Consider the following 24,145-nt stretch of genomic DNA (forward strand, 5'->3'; position numbering starts at 1 on the left):
AATCTTCCTTTCATATTACTCTTCCTTTATAAGGCAGTTCTCTTCCAAGCCCACTGTCCTACTCACATTATCCTCTCCTCAGACAATCTCTTCCATTCCCATTGCTTGAGTTTCCACCTGGTGTCTTCTAATCTATTATCTCCTATCAAAATTTCCCTCCTTTTCTACATACCTGTATAAAGTGGCTCTAGTACATCATTACTTGGCTATCAAAAAGCACTCATGTTACACATATCTAAAACCTACCTCACCTTCTCAGATCCTACCCCTAACCTTATTCCCTCTCCAGTGTTACCCAGCTCAGTGAATAGTACTGCTATCCATCAAGTTCGCCAAGCCTGAAACATGTGAGGTGACCTAGACTCCTCATCACACACCATCTTACACATGTAGTAAGGGTCCTGTCAATAACATTTTTAAGTGGTTATCAAATCTGTTCACATTTCTCTATCCGTACTGTTACTACCTTAGACTAGGCAACTATTATCTTTCACTCCATTATTTCTATAAACTTCTAACTAAAGTCTTTGCCCAGAGTGTTAAAGTCCTCTTCAACACATGCTCTATAATGCTATCAAAATATACCCTCTAATTACAAGCTGATTAATGCAGGACAAAAGCTGAATGGTTACACACTGTCCTTATAAAACTCTGGCACTCCTAAATGTGGATTTAAAAAGCCCTCATGGCCTGGCCCTTATTTACCTCGGGTCTCGTGTCACATCTCCACCTTCTCCCCGCTTCAGGTTTTCTACATAATCATGTCATCTACAATTTTACCTTTTCCTTTCTGTTTGCTTTTCCCTTTTTCTTGTCTGAGTGCCCTGGCTACAAGTGCCAGTATGATAAACAGAAGTAGTAAAAGTTGACACTTTTGCTTTATTGTTTATGGTAGAGGGGAAACATTCAGTATTTTACCATGAAATAACATGTTAGTGGTAGGATTTTATCAAACTGAGGTAGTTCCTTTTATTCCCAGTTTGCTACGAGTTCTAAAGAATGAATGTTAGATTTTATCAAATGTCTTTTCTGTGTTGACTGAAATGACACACTGCACTGATTAATTTTCAAGTGTTAAACTGATCTTTTTTAAATTATTATTAATTTATTATCAAATTGGTTTCCACACAACACCCAGTGCTCATCCCAACAGGTGCCCTCCTCAATGCCCATCACCCACTTTCCCCTCCCTCCCACCGTCCATCAATGTTAAACTGATCTCAAAATGTCTTGGATAAACCCCACTTGCTCACAGTTTATACATCATCTTTTTCTTTTTTCTTTTATTTTTTTCTGTTGGATTCTGTTTGTTCAATTTTTGTTAAAAGTTTTTTGCATCTATATTCATGTGAGACACTGGTCCTTAGTTTTCTTTATTGGAATGCCGTCTCATTTTGGTGGCAGGAAAAAGGGGATAAAGGCCACCCCTTTAATTATCATGAAATAAATTTCTATATCCCAGGTTAGTTTTTGGCTCTGAAATCCTTTTCTGACATTAATGTAGCCACTGAAACTTTGTTTTGAATAGTATTCTCCACTCTTAAAAATGTTTAAGTATGTTTATCTATCTATCTATCTAGAGAGAAACGTTCACATGTGTGCACGAGGAGAGGGGCAGAGAGAGAAGAAGAGAGAGAATCCCAAGCAGGCCCCGTGCAGTCAACGCAGAGCCCCATGCGGGTCTGGGGCTCCATCCCAGGAACCAGATCATGACCTGAGCCGAGAAAAAGAGCTGGACGCTTAACCGACTGAGCCACCCAGGTGCCCCCCATTCTTTTTACTTTTAATCTATTTGTTTCTTTATATCTAATGTGGGATTGTGTAGGCAGCATATAGTTGGATCTTGCTTTTTCATCCAATCTGGCAAACTCTGCTTTTAAAGTGGGATGTTTAGATTTTTTATATCTAACATGACCCTTAATGTGATTAGGTTTAACTCTGTCACTTTATGATGTGTCACATCTATTCTTCGCACCTTTTTCCCTCTTTGATGCTCTCTTCTGGATTAACTGAAAGTTTTTAACTGATTCCTTTTTTATCTACTTTGATGAGTTATTAGCTCTAACTCTGTTTCCTTACTTTAGTGGTTGCTCTAGGGTTTATAGTATACATGTTTTACTTTTCACAGCCCATTTTCAAGAATACCATTTCATGTATGGTATAAAAAAAGATCGTAACAGTCTACTTCTATTTTTCTCCCCCCAGCCTTTGTGCTATACATTTTGTCATACATTGTATATCTGTATATATTACAAATCACAGACAGTACTGTTATCATTTTGTTGAAAGTCATTTATCTTTTAATGATATTTGCATAATAAAAATATCATAGATTTATTCACATTGTTACAATTTCTGATTTTCTTCGTTTCTTTGTGTAGATCCATACTTCCTTTTGCTTTCATTTTCTTTCTTCCTAAAGTACCTCCTTTAATATTTCTTTTAGATAAGTCTGCTAGTGATGAATTTTTTAGTTTTCATATGTCTCACTGAGTACAGAGTGCTACATTCTCACTTTTACGATACTTTAAGTGGGAGTAAAGTAGCAAATAGTCTATTCTCTACTATTGTAGCAAGGCTCTTCTGAGTAAGTTACCCCATGGCCTATGAATTATGAGGTTTTACATTCTTTCTGATATGAACTTTCATAGAACCTTGTACTTTTTCTTAAACAAACACCCCTTACATACTTCATTGAAATTACTTATCTGATTGTCCTTTCATTATGTAGCTCTTTCTCTACACTGTAGCTTTTTAAGCTCATACTTAAGCAATGCATATTTTGTGTTCCTAATACCTGGCATAATCCTGGCATAGTAGATGTTAGTCAAACACATAAGAACATTCATATGTGTAAATTGACAAAATACAAAATTTTACATGTGTAAACTAAGTTTGTACCAGAAATCCATGGTTTAGGGGCACATGGGTGGTTCAGTTAAGCGCCTCTTGGTTTTGGCTCAGGTCATGATCCCACAGTTTGTGATATCAAGCCCTGGATTGGCTCTGCACTGATAGCATGGAGCCTGCTTGGTATTCTCTCTCTTCTTCTTTCACTGCTCCTCCCCTGCTCTAGTGCTCACTCTCTCTCTCAAAATAAATAAACTTAAAAAAAAAAAAACAAATCAATGGTTTAATATTGAACTATCCTTTCTCTAACTCACATGACTTTCTAAACATAGTGATATACTTTAATTCCTCAGGAAATCATAACTACCTGCATACTTGAGTGTAAAAGTCTGCCTCAACTTGTATTTTACTTTCTACCTCTTTCAAGATACCTTTTACTTCCTGTCTTATCCCTTTGACACAAGGCTTCAGACCAAAATAATGGTCAAGCAAAAAGATTTATTCTACAAAGTGGTAGTACTATCTACATTTACTGTAGCTTGTCAGAACTGGGCCTCTAGTCTCTGAAACAGTGTAATGATGCCTAGAATGATCAGAACAACATCCCAGAAATTCAGTATGCTTAGGAAGATGTTTTTTAAAAATGTATTTACAATGTTCTAAGAAACAATGGAAATGAAGTGCAAACTAGTAATTATTTCTGCCTTAAATAATCAACTTGCCTTCCTATCAAAATTTCATTTAGCCACATTTCTAAAATGGATCCTTCATTGTAATACATGTCACTGTAGTAACAATGAAACCTTTTGTATATTTAAGTCTGTACATCTATATTTTTATGTCTTTACATAAAGCAACTTATCAAAATCTTGAGTTTCCTCAAATAAAAGATTGTAAAAACACTTGACTTACAAAAAATAATCTATCCTGATAGAGTATTGTGTCAGGTATCCAAAGTCTAGTTTCATTTGTCCACAGATAACCTGAAATTCTTAAATAAGCTTTTAATTTGCTTTTAAAAGAAAGCAAATTATCTTGATTATACTAATGTTCAACTTCTTTCAATTATTTTGTGATTTCAACACGTAAAATTCCCACAATCAGCAACTGAAAAAAAGATGGTTTCCTCTTAAAAATAAAACTTTAATAAAGTATACTAAATAAAAGAATACAATGGAACATCAAGTGCCATGGTTAATTAACACTTCCTGTTTAGTTACAAACAAGAGTCATATTGCTAGTAGATTCTTATTTTATTTCCCTTTTTTTTTTCAAGGTTGTATTTACATTGCAAGAGCATCAATAATTTTCTTGGGTTATAAAACATCATGCCCCAAGATTAATAGTGAGGAAACCTTTACATTTCACTGCTCTGCTCCCTGTTTAGATAGGGAAAAAGATGAGACCATAAACTCTTCACTGCCAAAAGGTTTGGGGGTGGGGGAGGGGGACAAGCCAGAGTTTAATCTTTTCCTGACAAAAAAAAAAAAAAAAAAAAAGGAAAAGCTCTTTGGAAGAACTTCAAAATCCACTTGTAGACAGAGTGGGTGTTATGGTTATGCAGGTAGCCTAAGTATTACTCTTGCTAGATGTGAAGGAAAGCTACCATGGTACATATTTTTCTACTCCTTAGTCTCATTACACTCCATCTGAAGAGAAGTAGCATTGGAAAGTCTGAGAATTCTTAGATTTCATGAAGATACATTTTAGCAGACTTGACAATGAAGTTATATTCCATAATTAAGTTATATTTTTATTGGGTATTCCAAAGAGTAACGTGTTCTCTTTGGGTTCTCCAAAGAGAAGAACGTGTTTAAGAAATTTTAAAACTTTTAAGCACCACTACAATTGCTACAGAACACTCTAGAAACAAAAACATAAACAAATACTCCAGTATCCACTCCTCAGACTTCACACCAGCGTTCTTTGATCAAAATAATTTTTCCTATTCCCAGAAATATTTTTCTACAATTAATGTTTTCTGAAATTAGTTTTCTCTTTTACTTGAATGATAAACACCCAAAAGTGCTAGAGAAAAATATCACACCAAATAATACAAATCCTGTGAAAAATCCTTCCCCAAGAATGTTTCTATTCTGTTTTAGTACAGGACTATCATACAATACCAGACAAGGAAAATACGATTGAGAACAGAATGAATGAATGAATGAATGAATGAATGAATGAATAAATAAATAAATGCAGAAATTTTGCTAATAGTCTCTTAAAGCCTAAAAAACAATGAGTATTATCTCTAAAATGTGGCTTGAAAGTATCTTGTCTCTTATTTTGGGGAATAAGAGATAGCAATGTAATTTTCTGAAAAAGACAGTTCATGCTTTTCCATTTATCAATCCTAAAAAAAATAATTCTATTTAATAACTTTTAGTCCAAACCAGTAGGCTTAGGATATATGCCCACAAATAAATAGGCAGGTAAGTGAATGAATGAATGAATGAATGAGCAAGCAAAGTTATTAGATAAAACTCTTCTACTCAATACTAAACATATGGGGCGCCTGGGTGGCTCAGTAGGTTAAGCGGCCGACTTAGGCTCAGGTCATGATCTCGCGGTCCATGAGTTTGAGCCTCGCGTCAGGCTCTGTGCTGACAGCTCAGAGCCTGGAGCCTGCTTCAGATTCTGTGTCTCCCTCTCTCTCTGACCCTCCCTCATTCATGCTCTGTCTCTCTCTGTCTCAAAAATAAATAAACGTTAAAAAAAATTAAAAAAAAATAAACATGAAAAAATCTTTGGATTGAGGGAGGGAAAAACTAGTTAGAATGAATTGCATTTTGTTTTCAACGACCTTACAGTAGTACTGAGAAGAAATCCTGCGTTGTAGCAATGCAGAAGGAAAGAAATCAATAAAACACTATGGAGCAGAATTGCATCTACATAGCCACTGTACACTGTAAATATCTCTCGTTCATCATAATCTACCCAAATTAAAGATTCATTTTTAAGGTCTTGAGGACTCACTAAAGCAATGTCACAACTCTTTTTTAAAATCATGTAAAATATGAAAGTGGTCTTTATCATGATTAAAATGCTTACACCTTTTTATACTTATAGAACAATAATGACTAAACAGTGCAAAAAGAAGTACCAAGTAGCAAGAAGGTATTTTTCCATTTTTGTTATTTTATCTAAGTTGCCTACAGCAAGTAAGATACACATTCTTTCAAAACCCATTAACAGGAAGACTGTAAGAAACATTCACTTCCCTATGTTACCTTTCATGCAAACACATATGCTAACTATATAAGAATATGGTATTTTATATGAGATAATTGATTAAATTGGTTTCTGTTACCAAATTATTGACACTAAAAACATTCAAGCATAAAAAGCAAAACAAACCACAAAAATTACCTAACCATATGGTATATGTATCAGAACAAGCTAAGGTTATCATGAATAAAACAAAACAAAATGTACTTTTTTTGGAATCCTAAATAGGTATTATTGCTTATATACAAACTTAAAAAGAAACTACAAAAAAAAGTTACTAAAACTAAAATTTAGTTGCATAGCAAGCTAGAAAATCACTATTCTGTATATGGCTAATAACAATTAGATATTAGTACTATTTACAATACCACTAAAATTATAAAAATATTTTGCCCTAAATTTAACAAGAATATGTGCACTGGAAACTGATGTGGTGAAAAAAGGGAAAAGAAAAAAAATTTCTTACAACTTACAGCCCATTGATAAGTCCTTGAGACAGGCAGAGTGACCTTCCTCTGAGAACTCAGCTGCCTTGATGTTGACACTTTGCTAAGGGCAAAAGGCAATCTTAGCTTAACATTATCCCAACCTCCAGGATCCTGTACGTCTCCTTTAACATATAAAAATTCCTTTGGAAACTTCCTTTATCTCTCTCCCCCAAGATATATGTTAGCAATCATCCTCCAAGCATATGGCCCACTGATATACATCTGAAGGGTCTCATGACTAAGGTTTATTAGACAGTAATAAATGATCTGAGCTAGCCCCCTCAAGGTCCTGGGAACCTTGCTTCCAAAATTCTTTAGAGACTTACACCATCCCTAACCCCCTCCCAACTTCAAAGTATATAATCAGTCACCAGTCACAACCCCAGGGCACCTCTTTCTGCCCATGGGTCCTGTCCCCATGCTTTAATAAAACTACCTTTTTTGCACCAAAGATGTCTCAAGAATTCTTTCTTGATTATTCCCACCAAACTCCAACATTTCCACACCAAAAACTATAAATCAGTAACAAAAGAAATTTAAAAAGACTTAAACAAATGGAAAGATATACAGTGCTCACGAATGGGAAGACTTAATATTGTTACGATTTCAACTCTCTTCAAACTATCTATAAATTCAACACAATTCCAACCAATATCCCAACAGGACTGTTTTACAGAAATCAAAAGCTGACTGTAAAATTTATATAGAAAGGAAAAGAACTAAAATAGGCAAATCAATTTTGAAAATGGAGAGCAAAGATGGGAGTCTACCCTACCTGATTTCAAGACTTAACTATAAAGCACAGCAATGACAACATGGTAATGGAGAAAGGACAGAGGATCCACACATATATGATGATTTTGACAAAGATGCAAATGCAATTCAGTGGAGAAAGGAGAGTCTTTTTAACAAATGGTGCTGGAATAACTAGATATCAATATAACAAAAAATAAAAATAAGAACCTTAATCCAAACCTTGGAGGCACATATGAAATCAACTCAAAATGGATCATAGAATGAAATGTAAAACCCAGAACTATAAAAACTGCTAGGAGAAAACAGGAAAAAAACATTCCTTACATATATCGCCAAAAGAAAAACCTGGTAACTTGGACTTCATCAAAAGTAAGAAATTCAGATTTAAAACAATAATAAAAATAAAAATAAATAAAACCACTTAAAAAATTTAAGTCTACTCTTTGGAGGGCACTATTAAGAAAATGAAGAGACAAACCACAGCAGGGAGAAAATATATGAAAATCACATTTCTTTTTTTTTTTTTTTTTTTTTTAACATTTTAATTTATTTTTGGGACAGAGAGAGACAGAGCATGAACGGGGGAGGGGCAGAGAGAGAGGGAGACACAGAATCGGAAACAGGCTCCAGGCTCCGAGCCATCAGCCCAGAGCCTGACGCGGGGCTCGAACTCACGGACCACGAGATCGTGACCTGGCTGAAGTCGGACGCTTAACCGACTGCGCCACCCAGGCGGCCCTGAAAATCACATTTCTGATAAAATTCTTATATTCTGATTACATAAAGAACTCTCAAAACGTAAGAAAATGAATAATCCAAATTTAAAAATGAGTAAAAGATCTCAACAGACTCCGTGCCATACATATAGGGATGACAAATAAGCATATGAAAATATACTCACCATTATTAGTCAATAGGGAAATGCAAACAAAACTGCAATGAAAAAATCACTACATATCTATTAGAATGGCTAAAAGAAACAAAGAAAAAAACCTGATAATAACAAATACTGATGAGGATTCAGAGCAACTAGAACTCTCATACATTTGGGAAGGAAGGTAAAATGATACAAACACTTGGGCAAATAGTTTGCTAGTCTCTTGTAAAGTCAAACACAGCACCATTTGAAACAAAAATCCTACTCCTAAGTATTTATTCAAATGAAACAAACACACAAAAATGAAACCCCACCACAACAATCCTATGTTTACATGAAAACTTGTTTGAGGAGGTGCCTGGGTGGCTTAGTCAGTTAAGTGTCCAACTCTTGGTTTCAGTTCAGGTCATGATCTCATGATTTGTGGGTTCAAGCCTCATGTCTGGCTGCCATTGTGGAACTGCATGGGACTCTCTGTGTCCCTCTCTTGCCACTCCCCTCCTCGCTAGCCCACTCTCTCTCTCTCTCAAAAAAATAACTTAAAAAAAAAAAAGAAAAGAAAACTCTTGAGGATGTTTATATTCATAAACGCTCCAAACTGGAACAACTCAAATGCCTCTCAAACTAAGGAATGGATAAACCAATTGTGACATATTCATACAATGTAATACTGCTCGGCAGTAAAAAAGAACAGATTACTAACTGATGCAACACCACGGATTAATCTCAAATACGTTATGATAAGTGAGTGAAGCTAGACTCAAAAGGCTACATAATGTATGGTCCAATTTATATAATATTCTAGAAAAGCAAAATTATAGGAACAGAAAATGAATCAGTGGTTATCAGTGGCTGGAGATGGGGAAGTAGTTAAGTGCAAAGGGCTGGGGGAGTGATCACTACAATCACTCATTGTAGGAGTGATTGCGTTACTTCATGTGTTTATCAAAACTCAGAGTAGTACACCAAAAAGGGTGAATTTTACTATATCATGCATTAATATAAAAAGTAGGAAAAAAACCCTCTATAATGGGGCAATGAAAAATATTCAATACTAACTTTACACATTGAATGGAGGTTATGAATTATGATTAATAATTATAAGTTAAAAGCATGATCTCAAATATCAACTAGCATTATGTATGTAGGTTTAAATACCTCATCTCACATTTCAACTAGTCTTGGATACTAAGATTTTAGTACCATAAGGCATATTATTATTATATTACCATAAGGCCATAAGGCAATATTCTATCATTCAGTAGGTAAAATAACATTTAAAATAAAATTAAAAAACTGAGAAACTACTGTATATACAGGTTTTATAAAAGAGTGAATAGAACATGTATGCTCCCTATTCTCAAAACCATCTCATCTCATATATTTAAATACATATCTACTTAAAGTAACAACATAAAGCAAGATATGTCACCAATGTACAGTCAAAAGTAATAAGACACTAGAGTGTGTCTGGGGAAAAAATCATGGACTCTGGGGACAGACAGATACACAGGCCTAACTTCAAATCTTATTTATGCTACTCACTTAAATTAGGTAATGTCACTAAATTACCTTAGCTGATTATACAGAAGTAACAAAAAAGCACCTAGATCATCACCTGGCTTCTAAATGTTCCAAGAATATTCCCTCCTTTCTTCCTTCTTCTCCTTCCTAAAAACCAAAGTTTTTCTAAAAGTACCAGATCTAAGAATATAAGGTAACTGCTTCTCAAAAGAATAGTCTTCTCATTTAGAAAATCTGCATGAATCAGTTTCATCAGCTTCCCCATCTCATTTATATTGCCACAACCCTCAGTTGGTGATGCACCATTGATCCATTATTATCAAGGAGTAGTTACTGTCTCAGGGGTAGCCAATCGCTAATCAGTGATCTGTGAAGTAGGCAGGCTTGAAGAGCTCTGCGTAGAAAAAGTGATGGTAATTTGTTTAGCCAGTTAGACTGAATATTCTCAGATATAAACAAGAGAAAACTGGCTAATCAGTGGCAAAAGGAAAAGACAAGAGTAATGTGAATGATGGTAGGCATGCAGGAGAAAGGGGTGAGTGTGTGTGAGAGAACATATTTGTCATGAGAGTGTCTGCATGAAATGGCTGGGTGATGAGAGAGAGAAAGAGGCTAGCTAGAACCTAGAGCTGCCTTGGCACCTGACAGTTTTCTAGTTTCAGTTCTTTTGTCAGTTTATGAGTTCTTTAATGCAATTGCTTTTTCTTAAAATGGTGTATTAAACATGTTTCATTGCTTGTTCTAACCTTAACCACTTTCAGAAAAACTCTCTCCTGGGATCATCCCTAAAGACTATATGCAGCTGATTGTCTCAGTTTTCTGTATACATATGCCTCTCAATATTCCTTTCCATATGTGATGTTTAATGATACTTTACAGTATTAACAATTTATTAAATTCTTCAGTTTCTTCTAGGAATATATTTCCACATAAAAAAGTTGGAATTTTTTTTTTTTCTGCAAACAGTCCATTTATGGAGCACAATATCTGAAACTGGCCTCTTATTCAGAAGTTAGCATCTGTTGATTATCATCCTCTAATAACTATTTCAAAAGTTTAACAAAGACTGGGGAGTGGGGAGATAACTACTTTTAGTTAAACTCTTAAAAATCACTTATACAGGAGACACGTTTATATCCCAGAAGAAATCCTTCATGTCTCCATGATGTTACACAGAAAAATAAAATACAAAATCAGACTGATGATTTTCTCTAAACATCTGATTGGTCTCCAATACTGAGAGCCCCCGCTGCTGATACCGTCATACCAAATCTACTTTGTTCCACAGAATTAAAGAACTAATATCCTAAAAAAAAATTCCACAATTGAAGTCAACCTCTACATATATAAGCAACAACTAGTATAGTAATAATTTAGAACGCATATCAAACTGCTCTTTTGCTGGCAAGTTTTAAAAAATCCTCTCGCAGGTAGAACAACAGCTGTTACTGAATAGTTCTAGCCACTGGAGAATTTCTTTTAGCACACTTTGACATCATGGCCTAAATTCAAAGTGACACCAAATTAAGGCTTGTTATGGTAATAATCATGACAGTGTAAAGTGGTTTAGAAAAACCCAAAGTCTGAGTCTTCAGATATGATTTCAATTATGTCACTGTCGATTCTGGCTAGTTTCAAATCTTACTTTAAGATAAAACTATAATGACTTAAAAATGTTTAAAATTTTGATTTTTTAAAAAAGAAAGACATTCCATAAACATAATAAATTAACAATAAGTCCTTCCACTAAAATGATACGCTACTCGTCTCACAACAGAGGAATGGATGGGGTACCTAACTTTATGGTTTTCTTACATTCACAATTAAAAAATAATATAAGAGTCACATTAGCAAGATGGAGGAATAGGAAGTTCCAGTCCTCTTCCCCACACAGAAACACTGATTTAGTAACAACCATATACAGACTGGAATACCCTTATGAGAATCCCAGAATCCAGTTAAGACGATGCAACATCCTAGCAGAGTAAAAAAAAAACAAGAACAAGTGCACTGAAAATGGGTAAAAAGAGCAGTTTCACTTTACCTGTGTCTTACCCCAGCCCATGTCAGCATAGGACAATGCCAAAAAAGATCCCTTCAACATGCAATTTCTTCCACTGGGAAAGAGAAAGTCAGGGGTGAATCCAACATCCCCAGCCATTCAGGCAATGCCCCAGAGTACCTATCTAGTTCCTATCTAGCCTCATTCAGAGTACTACTGAAAGACCCAGCATAGTTACAGTGCCTCAGGGCAGCTAAGAACAACAAAGAGGGGTAGTTGGCTCGCAATAGACTCTGAGGCCCCCAGGGGATGGCATGGATCACAGCAGGTAGCACAGACCTCAGCAACTGGTGTGGACCACAGCAGCCAGCAGAGATCTCAGCAGCCAGAGGTGGTCTCAGCAGGTGGTAGAAATCCAGAGTAGATCTGACCTGTGAAATTCAGAGGAGGTAGACAATCCTAAGGCTTCTTCAGGGAAAGGGAGAAGAGAAAGATGTGGAACTTGCACTTAACACCCCAGGATCTCCATGTACTGCTCTAGGAGGAAGGGGCAGGAGGCTCTCTGTACCAATAATGACTCTGTGGGATTGAAAGAAAGTGTACAATACTGAGAATTCCCTCCAGGAGGGAGGAAGAAGAGTGGAATATACACATTCATAATAAAGGTTGGAGAAACTCCCAGAACTTCCCAGCCAAAGTCATTCCATAAAGACTGAAAAAGGTGGCTGTTTCTTCAAATGTGCAGATGCCAGTGTAAAGCTTACAAAGAACACAAAGAATAAGGGAAATATAATACTACCAAAGGAACAAAATATATCTCCAATAACAAACTCTATAAAGAAATGGAGATCTAGGAATTGCCTGACCAAAAGATGATCATCTTAAAGAAGCTTAGTGAGCTACAAGAAAACACAGACAATAAAATCAGGAAAAAAAAATGATTCATGGAAAAAAATGAGAATATGTGCAAAAACAGAAACCAAAGAAAAGAACCAAACAAATTTTGGAAATGAAGTACAGAATAACTGAACTGAAAAATTCACAAAGAAACCTCTTGCAGACACACAAAAGATACAGAAAAGAATCAAAGCATACTATACCAAAAATATCAACAAATCACAAAGGAAGAGCAAGAGAGGAACAAAGGAACAAAGGAACAAAAGAATGGCAAAATAGCCAGAAAACAATTAACTAAATGGCAATAGTAAATTTTTACTAATAATTACTTTAAGTGTAAATGGATTAAATTTTCCAAACAAAAACACAGAGTGTGGAATAACAGATTAAACAAGCAGGATCAAACCATTTGCCACCTACAATGGATTTCCTTTGGCTTTAAAAACACAGACAGACAAACAAACAAAACAAACCACACATACAGACTGAAAACAAAGAGATGGTGAAAGATATTTTGCTAAGTGTAGCCAAAATAGAGCAGAGTTGGCAATACCTATATCAGACAAAATAAGCTTTCAGTCAAAATAAGTCACATAAATAAAGATGGAGCTAAAGTAAACAAATGGGAATACATCAAACTAAAAACTTCTGCACAGAGAAGGAAGCCATCTACAAAACGAAAAGGCAACCTACTGAATGAAAGATATTTGCTAATCATGGATCCAAAATATCCAAAGAACTTATACAACTTAATATTAAAAAAACCAAACAAGCCAATTAAAAATGGGAAGAGGACTTGAATAGACATTTTTTACAAAGAAGACATACAGTTGGCCAATGGGCACAGGAAAAGGTGTTCAGCATCACTTATCATTAGAGAAATGCAAATCAAAACCACAGCAAGCTACCATCTCACACCGATCAGATTGGCTAGAATAAAAAAGACAAGAAATAACAAGTGTTGGCAAGAATGTACAAAAGAGAACTCTCATACACTGTTGGTAGGAATGTAAATTGGTACAGCTACTATGTAAACAATATGAAGGGTCCTTAAAAAATTAAAAAAAAAAAACCAAACTGCTATACAATCCAAAAATTCCACTTTTGGTTATTTATCTGAAGAAAATGAAAACACTAATCCAAAAAGATATATATACCCCTATGTCCACTGCAGCATTATTTACAATAGCCAAGATATGGAAGCAATCTGTATCCATTGATAGATAAATAAATAGAGAAGATGTGCTACACACACACACACACACACACACACACACACTGAAATATTACTCAGCCATAAGAAAAAAAGAAATGAAATCTTACCATTTGTGACAGTAGGGGTGGACCTAGAGGGTATTATGTTAAGTGAAATAAGTTAGAAAAAAAAAAGGCAAATACTATATGATTTCACTTATATATGATATCTAAAAACAAAATAAACAAGCAAACTAAACAAAACAGAAACAGAATCATGGGTACAGGCAACTAACCTGAGAGGGGAGGTATTGGGGAGGATAAATAAAATAAATGAAAAAGATTAAGACATACAAACTTCAGGTACAAAATAAATAAGCAAGGAGGAAGTAACGTACAGCATAGGGAATATAGTCAATAATATTGTAATAACTGGTGACAGATGGTAGCTAGACTTATTGTGGGGATCATTTGTGATATATAAAAATATCGAATCACTATGATGTACAACTAAAACTAACAGGATAGTCTGTGTCAATTATACTTCAATTAAAAAAAAAAGAACAAAGAAGGTCACTGTATAATGTAGATGGGTCGATTCATCAATAAAATACAACAATTGCAAATATACATGCACTGAATACTGGAGCAAAAATATATAAAGCAAATATTAATAAAAGTGAAAAGAGAAATAGACAGCAAGACAATAATAGAAAGGAACTTGAATACTCCACTTTCATCAATGGATAGATCATGCAGACAGAGAATCAATATGGAAACAGCAGACATGAATAACACTATAAATCAAATAGGCCTAATAAACATATACAGAACAATCTATCCAACAGCATCAGAATACACATTCTTCTCAAATGCACATGGAATATTCTCCAGGAGAGATCATATGCTGGCTAGAAAACAAGTATTAACAAAATTTAAAAGAATGAAATCATATCAAGTATTATTTCCATCCACAATGGTACGAAACTAGAATCAAAACAGGAGGAAAACTGGAAAATTTACAGATATAAAAAATTCAACAATTCACTCTTCAGCGACCAAAGAATCCAAAGGGAAATCAAGAAATATCTTGAGGGGCACCTGGCTGGCTCAGTCAGTGGAGTATGCAAATCTTGCTCTTGGGGTTGTCTGTTTGAGCCCCATATTGGGTGTAGAGATTACTTTAAAATAAAATATTTAAAACTTCAATGGCTGATAAAAAAAATGCCTTTGAACAAAATACAAATCAGAAGCAATCATAATTGCCTTTCCTGATTTTCTCTCATTACAACCTTACCCAAATTTTCCTAGCATTTGAAATTTTTGCTATTTGCAATACTTTAATTCTGGAGATTGACATGCTCCCACTACAAAAATGGTATACTACCATATGCCACCTTATTTGTTACAGAAGCCTTTGAGTCATACGCCAGAAACTCTGTCAAATATTAGAATATTATTATTCTAGTCAATGCTTAATTTTCTTTTACATGAAGGAATAAAGAGATTACAAATGTTAAAAAAACAACTAAAATAAATAAATATCTTGAGACAAAAATGAAAATAAAACATATCAAAACTTATGGGATGTGGGACAAGCAGTCCTAACAGAGAATTCTATAGCAATAAGTACTTACATTAAGAAAAAAAAAAACAACTCAAACAACTTAACCCTTACAGTAATTAAAAAAGAAGAACAAACCAAACCAAAAATCAGCAAAAGTAGGAAATAATAACGATTAGAGGAGAAATAAATGAAATAGTGATTAGAAAGACAATTTAAAAAATCAGCAAAATTAAGACTTGGTTTTTTGAAAAGATAAACAAAATAGACAAACTTATACCTAGACTAAGAGAAAAAGAGAGAAGATTCATATAAATAAAATTAGAAATGAATGATGAGACATTATAACCAATGTCATAGAAATAAAATGATCGTAAGAGGCTACTATGAACAATTATATGCCAATATATTGGATAATCTAGAAGAAATTCCTGGAAACATACAATCTATCAAAACTGAATCATGAAGAAATAGAAAATCTGAATAGACTAACAGGTCTGTAAGGAGTTTGAATCTAAGTAATTAAAACTCTCTCAACAAAGAAAAACCCAGGACCAGATGGCTTCACTGGTGAATTCTACCAAACATTTAAAGAATTGATGCTAATATCTCATATTTTTCTAAAATATTTAAGAGGAGAGAACACTTCCAAACTCATTTTACAAAGCCAGCATTAACCTGATACCAATGCCACACAAAGACACCACAAAAAAGAAAACCACAGGCCAATATTCCTGATAAACATAGGTGCAAAAATCCTCAACAAAATAGTAGCAAACCAAATTTAACAGCACACTAAAAAAATCATATACCATGATCAAGTGGATTATTCCATGGGGTATAAGGATTGTTTCACATATGCAAATCAGTAAGTGTGATATACTATATTAACGTCATGAAGGAAAGAAAATCACATGATCATCTCCAAAGATACATAAAAGCAATTAACAAAATTCAGTACTCTTTCATGATAAAAGCAAGCTTAACAAACTAGGTAAAGAAGGAATGGACCTCAACATGATAAATGCCACATATGACAAGCCCACAGCTAACATCATACCCAAAGGTGAAAAAATTGAAGTTTTTTTCTTCAAGGTCAGGAACAAGACAAAGATACCCCCTCTCACCACTTTTATTCACCATAGTACTGGAAGCCCCAGCTAGAGCAATCAGGCAATAAATAAAAGTCAAACACATTGGGAATGATCAAGTAAAATTATCTGTTTGTAAATGGCATGATCATAGCAAACCTTAAAGACTCCACAAAAAAACCTGCTAGAACTAATAAAACAAGTCAGTAAAGTTGCAGGATACAAAACCAACATACAAAATTAAATTGTATTTCTGTATACTAACAATGACTTATTCAGAAAGGAAATTAAGAATTTAATTTATGATGGCTTCATAAAGAGTAAAAGATATAGAAATAAACTTAACAAGTATGTGAAAGACTTGTACATTTAAACTACAAATATTGGTGAAAGAAATTAAAGACCCAAATAAATTGGAAGATATCCCAAAGAGTTAATGTTACTAAAATGTCCACAAAAGCCCAGTGTTCTAAAGATTCGATGCTATTCTCATCAATTTTCAATGGGATTTCTTACACAAATAGAAAAGATAATCTTAAAATGCATATGGAACCACAAGAGACCCCAAATAGACAAAGCAATCTTGAGCAAAAAATAGCAAACCTGGAGGCATCACATATCATGATATCAAAATATATTACAAAACTAGAGTAATTAAAACAGTATAGTACTAACACAAAGACAGATATACAGAGCAATATAACACAACAGAGAACCCAGAAATAAACTCAGCTATATACAGTCAACTGATTTTCAACAAGGGTGCCAAGAATACACCACAGGGAAATACCTGTCTCCTCAACAAACGATACTGGGAAAACTGGGTATTTATATGCTCAAGAATGAAGTTGGTCCCTATTGACCGCCATACACAAAAATCAACTCAAAATGGATTAAAAACATATACAAAAGAAGTCAAACTATAAGACTCCCAGAAGAAAACATAAAGGAAAAGCTTCATGACATTGTTCTTGACAATGATTTCATAGATATGACATCAAAATTTCAGGCAATAAAAGCAAAAATAGACAAATGGGACCACATCAAACTAAAAAGCTTCTTCTCAGCAAAAGAAATAATCAAGAGGGGCAAGGCAACCTATGGAACAGGATAAAGTATTTGCAAGCCATAAATCATAAGGGGTTACATTCCAAAATAGGTAACTTCTACAACTCAATAGCCCAAAACCCTGAATAAAACAACGTGTAAAAGACTTGAATAAACATTTCTCCAAAGACATAGTCATTGGTCAATGGACCTATGAAAAGGTGTTCGTAATCAGGGAAATAAAAATCAAAACTAATAAAATATCATCTCACACCTGTCAGGATGGCTATCATCAAAAAACAAAATGAAACAAACAAAACAAAACAAAACAAAACATTGCTGACAATGTTGTGGAGAAACGGAAACCATTTTACACTGTTAGTGGGAATGTAAAAGGGTGCAGCTCCTATGGAAAACAATACAATGGTTTCTAAATATATTAAAACTCATACGACACAGCAATACCAAATCTGGGTACACATCCAAAAGAATTGAAATCAGGATATGAAAAAAATAGGTACTCCCGGGTTCACTGCAGCATTATTCAAAACAGCCAAGATATGGAAATAACCCACATGTCCACTGACAGATGTAAAGATAAAGACAAATGTGGTATACATGTACACTGAAATATCAATCAGCCTTAAAAAAAAAAAAAAAAAGGAAAACCTACTATTTGTGATAAAATTGATAGAGCCAGAGGAAATTATACGAAATGAAATAAGTCAGTCACAGAATGACATATACTGCACAACTCCACTGTAAGTGGATACTTAGTGTAATGAAGTATCTAAACTAGCCAAACTTATAGAAGTACAAAACAGAATGATGGTTGTCAGGTGATGGAGGAAGGAGGAAATGGGGAAATGTTCTATAAAGTTACCATCATGTTGGCCAACAGACACATGAAAAGATGCTCAACGTTGCTCCTCATCAGGGAAATACAAATCAAAACCACACTCAGATATCACCTCACGCCAGTCAGAGTGGCTAAAATGAACAAAACAGGAGACTATAGATGCTGGAGAGGATGTGGAGAAACGGAAACCCTCTTGCACTGTTGGTGGGAATGCAAACTGGGGCAGCCACTCTGGAAAACAGTGTGGAGGTTCCTCAAAAAATTAAAAATAGACCTACCCTATGACCCAGCAGTAGCACTGCTAGGAATTTACCCAAGGAATACAGGAGTACTGATGCATAGGGGCACTTGTGCATCAATGTTTACAGCAGCACTCTCAACAATAGCTAAATTATGGAAAGAGCCTAAATGTCCATCAACTGATGAATGGATAAAGAAATTGTGGTTTATATACACAATGGAATACTACATGGCAATGAAAAAGAATGAAATATGGCCTTTTGTAGCAACATGGATGGAACTGGAGAGTGTTATGCTAAGTAAAATAAGTCATACAGAGAAGGACAGATTCCATATGTTTTCACTCCTATGTGGATCCTGAGAAAGTTAACAGAAGACCATGGGGGAGGGGAAGAAAAAAAATGGTTAGAGAGTGACGGAGACAAAACATAAGAGACTCCTAAAAACTGAGAACAAACTGAGGGTTTATGGGGGGTGGGAGGGAGGGGTGGGTGGGTGATGGGTATTGAGGAGGGCACCTGTTGGGATGAGCACTGGGTGTTGTCTGGAAACCAATTTGACAATAAATTTCATAATGTAAAAAAAAAAAAGTTGCCATCATGCAAGACGAATAAATCTAGAGATCTGCTATATAACATAGCCCCTATAGTTACTGATACAGTATTGTGCATGTAACAATTTGTTGAGAGTAGGCAGATCTCATGTTAAATTTTCTTACTAACAAAGGGACACAAGGAAACTTTTGAAGGTGAGGTATATGTTTATTACCTTAACTGCAGTGATCAAAGGTGTATGCATATGTCCAAATTAATTAAATTTTATATATTAAATATGTTCAGTTTTTTTGTATATTCATTTTACCTAAATGAAGTTATAGGCTTATTTATATATATTAAATATATATATTTTTTTCATGTACACATACCTGCACTCACATATATGGAGAGGGAAGTCCCTGCAACTACTTCTAATATTAATAATATAATTGGTGTTATAATTATAATCAAACATAGTGGCTCAATTAATATTTTTTTGCTCATTAGTAAAATGAATTAATGCCAGAGTTCTTTAAAATTAAATCTTCCAGTTATCTAAAGTCAGGTGAATTTTGTAACTTTTCATTCAGAGAAAGCAAACCTTTGAGTAATGATACTTAATTATTTTTGTAAATTACTCTAACATAATCAGAGACATTAACAAGATCACATTACACCAGCAATCAGTCTACAAAGAAATGACCTAAGTACATTGACCACTCAAGAGAGAGGCTGTGTGTGGATGTACAGGTATGTACATTGTTCCCTGTACAGGGCACCTGGCTGAGAAAGCGGAAGAGCCTGGAAATTGTACCCACTTCACTAGTTTTCCCACAGGGTAACCCACAGAAAATGTAAAGTAAAATATTATTAAAAAATCTTTCAAAAATATTACATTGCCCATCATTAAAGCATCTCAATGTACTACTATTGGAGGAAAGTCTCAGGTAGAATCTTAAAGTCAGAATTAACCTTAGGTCATTGCCTTACCAATTCCCCCTAAAGAAATCTATCATATTTGGACATATCCATGCCCATAAACAGACCATTAAGTTGTTCCATGTTATAAGCCAAATTATATCACCCTGAAAATTCTGTCCTTTGCAGTTATTGCTCTTATACATGATAATCCTAAAGGACTTGTGAAGACAGCTATCATATGTTTTTCTCCTCTTCTTCACTGCAAATCAGTTCAGTTCCTTTCATTCATTATTATAAGACATATTTCGATGCAGTGGCTACTCCGGAGAGTTCCTACACGGAACAAGCTAGAGGACTTAGGTTTCTTTTGTAGAGCAAACATACCCGTTTCTACTTAGCTTTTATATAACACGATTTTTGTCTTCTTATTAGTTGTCCAATTATACCAAAGATAGATAATGGCATTCACTTGGTTTCTGCCACAAATTAAGCTTTGAGGCATTGGCTTGTGGATTTTAAACAAACTTTGTTGATTTTATTTTTTTCTTTAATTTCTTTTTTTGGTGAGGGATGGCTTTAGTGAGGCTTTAGGGTAGAAGTGCAGAGAGCAAAAATACATTTTGGAGCTGTCTAATAGCATCTGGGCTAGTTTCCTTAAAAGGCCATTCCACAAAGAAATCAAAACAAACAAAAACAAATTAGCGTGGAACTAATCCTTCTTACAACACTGACCTACTATGTTGTATTTAACTCACAATGATTGAAAACTCTGTTATATTTTCCCTAACAAGCTGCTGTCTACTTACGTCTCTAGATGTGTGTACCTTTCATTTTTTAACTTAAATATAAACTTGGTTTTATTTATGTAACTAATGTTGAATTACGTATTTTTTAAAAAGTAAAATACAAGTTCAATTAGGTAGATGAAAGACTCAGTTTCTTTTTTAAAGATAAAGGTAAATAAAGTGAACTAAAATATATTTTAAAAATTTTTTAACGTTTTTATTTTATTTTTGTGAAAGGGAGACAGAAAGACAGAGCATCAGCGGGGGAGGGGCAGAGAGACAGAGAGGAAAACAGAATCTGAAGCAGGTCCCAGGTTCTGAGCTGTCAGCACAGAGCCCAAGGCCAGGCTCGAACTTGTGAACCCTGAGACTATGACCTGACTCAAAGTCTGACACTTAACCGACTGAGCCATTCAGGCGCCCCATAAATTAAAATATTCAATAATAGTATCTGTAAGGAAGTCCTACAAGTAGAATATTCCCTATTTTCCTGGCTGTCTTTTCCTATTAGAGCTCTAACAAACTAAAAGGGACTTAAATTTTAATAACATTACAAATGAAAAATGCCTTCAGAAAAAAAATGTGAACTTAGTTTTCAAATGGTCATGACAATTTTTCTAATTTAAAGTAAACTTTTGCACTTTTCTGTGCTTTCTAACTCTCCCACCCCAATAAAACTGAGGAGTTGCATAATAAAAAATAAATTTTTTCAATTAAAAAAATAATAGAAAAACATCAATTTGGGAAAATCAACTACAAATCTCTGCACATAATATCACTTGAGACATTTTAAGAAAAATGTATTCAATTTCTCACATCATTTTGATGGCTCAGTACATATGTACTTTCTAAAGGATATTAATTAATGGGTTTTCAGGAAAATACTGAATCACCAATTAACCTGAAAATAAATCTGGGTAACTATAGACATGTTTTGAGTTTATAGTAACATTTTAGAGGCTCGAGGACAAGTATTGAGGAGTAAATCTGTTCTGGTTTCTAATGCCAGTGAATTCCTTTGTGGCAACTTTTAAACCACAGGAATTATCCCATTTGGAGACTATAATTCTCTTATAAGATGTGCTTTCCAATTAAAAACCACATCACAGGAAGGCATGTCAGTAAACATTATGGCACCATGGATGAATCTAGGAGGAAGATTTAAATGGTCATTAAGAAGGCAGCTTATTTACATTAGATTTACAAATTTACAAATAAATTCTAGCAGTAAAGGAATGGCCTATTATAGTAAAGAATATAGCAAAAGCTTCAGATGAACTGTAGGCTCAATGTATTTTAGAGCTGAAAAGGAACTTCAGAGTTCATATAAGAGATACGTAGAAATATCTTCATTTTATAGAAGTAAAGTGACTTGTCCAAGATCACAGCCATAAGTGGAAATTGGACTTCTACACTTTTCCTCTTTTAATTTGCCTCATCTCTAGTAAATATAAAACAACATCCTAACAAGACAATACCACCATCATAGACTGTCACATAGTTGCTTTTCAGTATATGAATGCAACATATACACTATTATCATCCCTGTCACCTCTATGACCTGGTAGCCTGTGTCCCCAAGAATAAGGAACAAGACAAATAGCCATAATGACAGCCTCTTCCTCCCACTCCCCAAGAAATAAAGGCGCCTTCAAAGGTCAATCATTTAATTAATAAAAAAAAATTTTTTTAAGTACAGTCTTGTACTTCATGGACATCTACCTGGCATATGTAAAACAGACTGCTCTGAGTAGCCTAAGAAATTCCTTTGCTCATTAGTCCCAAACATTATAAACAAATGTATTGGAGGCCATTATTATTCTTTTTTTATTCTTTATTTATTTTTGAGAGAGAGACAGAGTGTGAGCCGGGGAGGAGCAGAGAAAGAGAGGATGACACAGAATCCGAAGCAGGCTCCAGGCTCCGAGCTGTCAGCACAGAGCCCAATGCAGGGCTCGAATCCATGAACCACGAGATCATGACCTGAGCCAAGTTGGACGCTCAACCGACTGAGCCACCCAAGTCACCTCTATTGTAGGACTAATACTAGTAAGATTATCAAAAGATTGTTTCCAAAAGCATTCTTATAAATATTTTAGTATTTTTTTAATGTTTATTTACTTTTGAAAGAGAGAGATACAGAGCACAAACGGGACGGGCAGAGAGAGTGGGAGGGACAGAATCTGAATCAGGCTCCAGGCTCTGAGCTGTCAGCACAGAGCCCAACGTGGGGATCAAATTCATGAACTGTGAGATCATGACCCGAGCTGAAGACAGACACCTAACTGACTGAGCCAACTAGGAACCCCTTAAATGTTTTAATATGTAATTACCTTTACCAAAAGCTAGACTGAATACTTTACTAATACCTGCAATGCTTGGATTCTCATCTAGAAGATAAAGGCATATTCCCTGACTCCAAAATCTGGGGGCTAAGGAGCTTTTTCAGACTTACAACTTCTAAACATAAATGTGTCAATGCCACGTCCCACAAACTTGCACCATGGAATATCTTACATTTTTGAGGGAAACCCAAGAATACTCAATGTATGTTAAATATTATGTGAACTAGTAGCGTAAGCCAGTTCCCATTTCTGACATTAGACTGTATGAAAATCAGTGTGAAACAGGATATGAGGGTGGTGGTATCCAATCTGATGCCAAGATTTGAAAAGTTGTACAGTGCCTAACAGGTGCTCAGATCCTGTAAGTAATTATGATTATTTTAAAAAGAAATTAAAATACCTTTTTCCTTTTAATTTATGTCTATTTTTTAATGGCTATTAAATTATTAGATCATAAACACTTATTTAGTTGTTTGGACCTAACTATATAACAGAACTGTTATGGTTTTGTTTATTTTTGCCAAAGGGCTGCATAAAGAAATAACCAAGATACTTGGATCTGTAAACTGAGCCAGTTTTAGAACCTCTGTGTTAATGTTAAAGGGAGATATATATACACTGAATGGCTTAAAGGTTACATAAAAACTTGGTAATAAAATTTAAAAAGCTAGAATCCCTAATCATATGGGATTAGGGATAATACACAATTATAGATATGCCTGAAATTATAAATCATGGACTCACTATTATCATGGATTTAGTTAGGTGGCATATGTACTTTGTAATACAAAGCACTGATTCAGACTGTGGTTTCTAGAGTTAAACAGCCTTAGGTTCAAAACCAATTTGCCATATATTAACCGTGCACACTGGCTCTTTAAATCCGTTTCCTCATATGTAATAATGGGAAGAACAATTAGTTGCTTTATATTAAGTAC

General features: G+C 34.7%; 1 protein-coding gene across 6 annotated transcripts in view; it reads right to left on the reverse strand.

Moving 5' to 3' along the window:
• Positions 1 to 24,145, reverse strand: part of SSBP2 (single stranded DNA binding protein 2) — a 316,027-nt gene that overhangs the window by 129,800 nt on the left and 162,082 nt on the right. For 2 of the 6 annotated variants that reach the window (XM_045033195.1, XM_045033196.1), the window contains exons 5-6: positions 12,068 to 12,159; positions 11,771 to 11,843 (exon numbers count right to left, since the gene is read on the reverse strand). The exons of the other annotated variants lie outside the window; for them this stretch is intronic. In XM_045033195.1, coding sequence (XP_044889130.1) covers positions 11,771 to 11,843; positions 12,068 to 12,159 — 165 coding nt within the window. The remainder of the gene's footprint in view (positions 1 to 11,770; positions 11,844 to 12,067; positions 12,160 to 24,145) is intronic. 6 annotated transcript variants of the gene reach the window in all.

The sequence above is a fragment of the Felis catus genome, chromosome A1, assembly GCF_018350175.1.
Source record: "Felis catus isolate Fca126 chromosome A1, F.catus_Fca126_mat1.0, whole genome shotgun sequence".
NCBI classification, from domain to species: Eukaryota; Metazoa; Chordata; class Mammalia; order Carnivora; family Felidae; genus Felis; species Felis catus.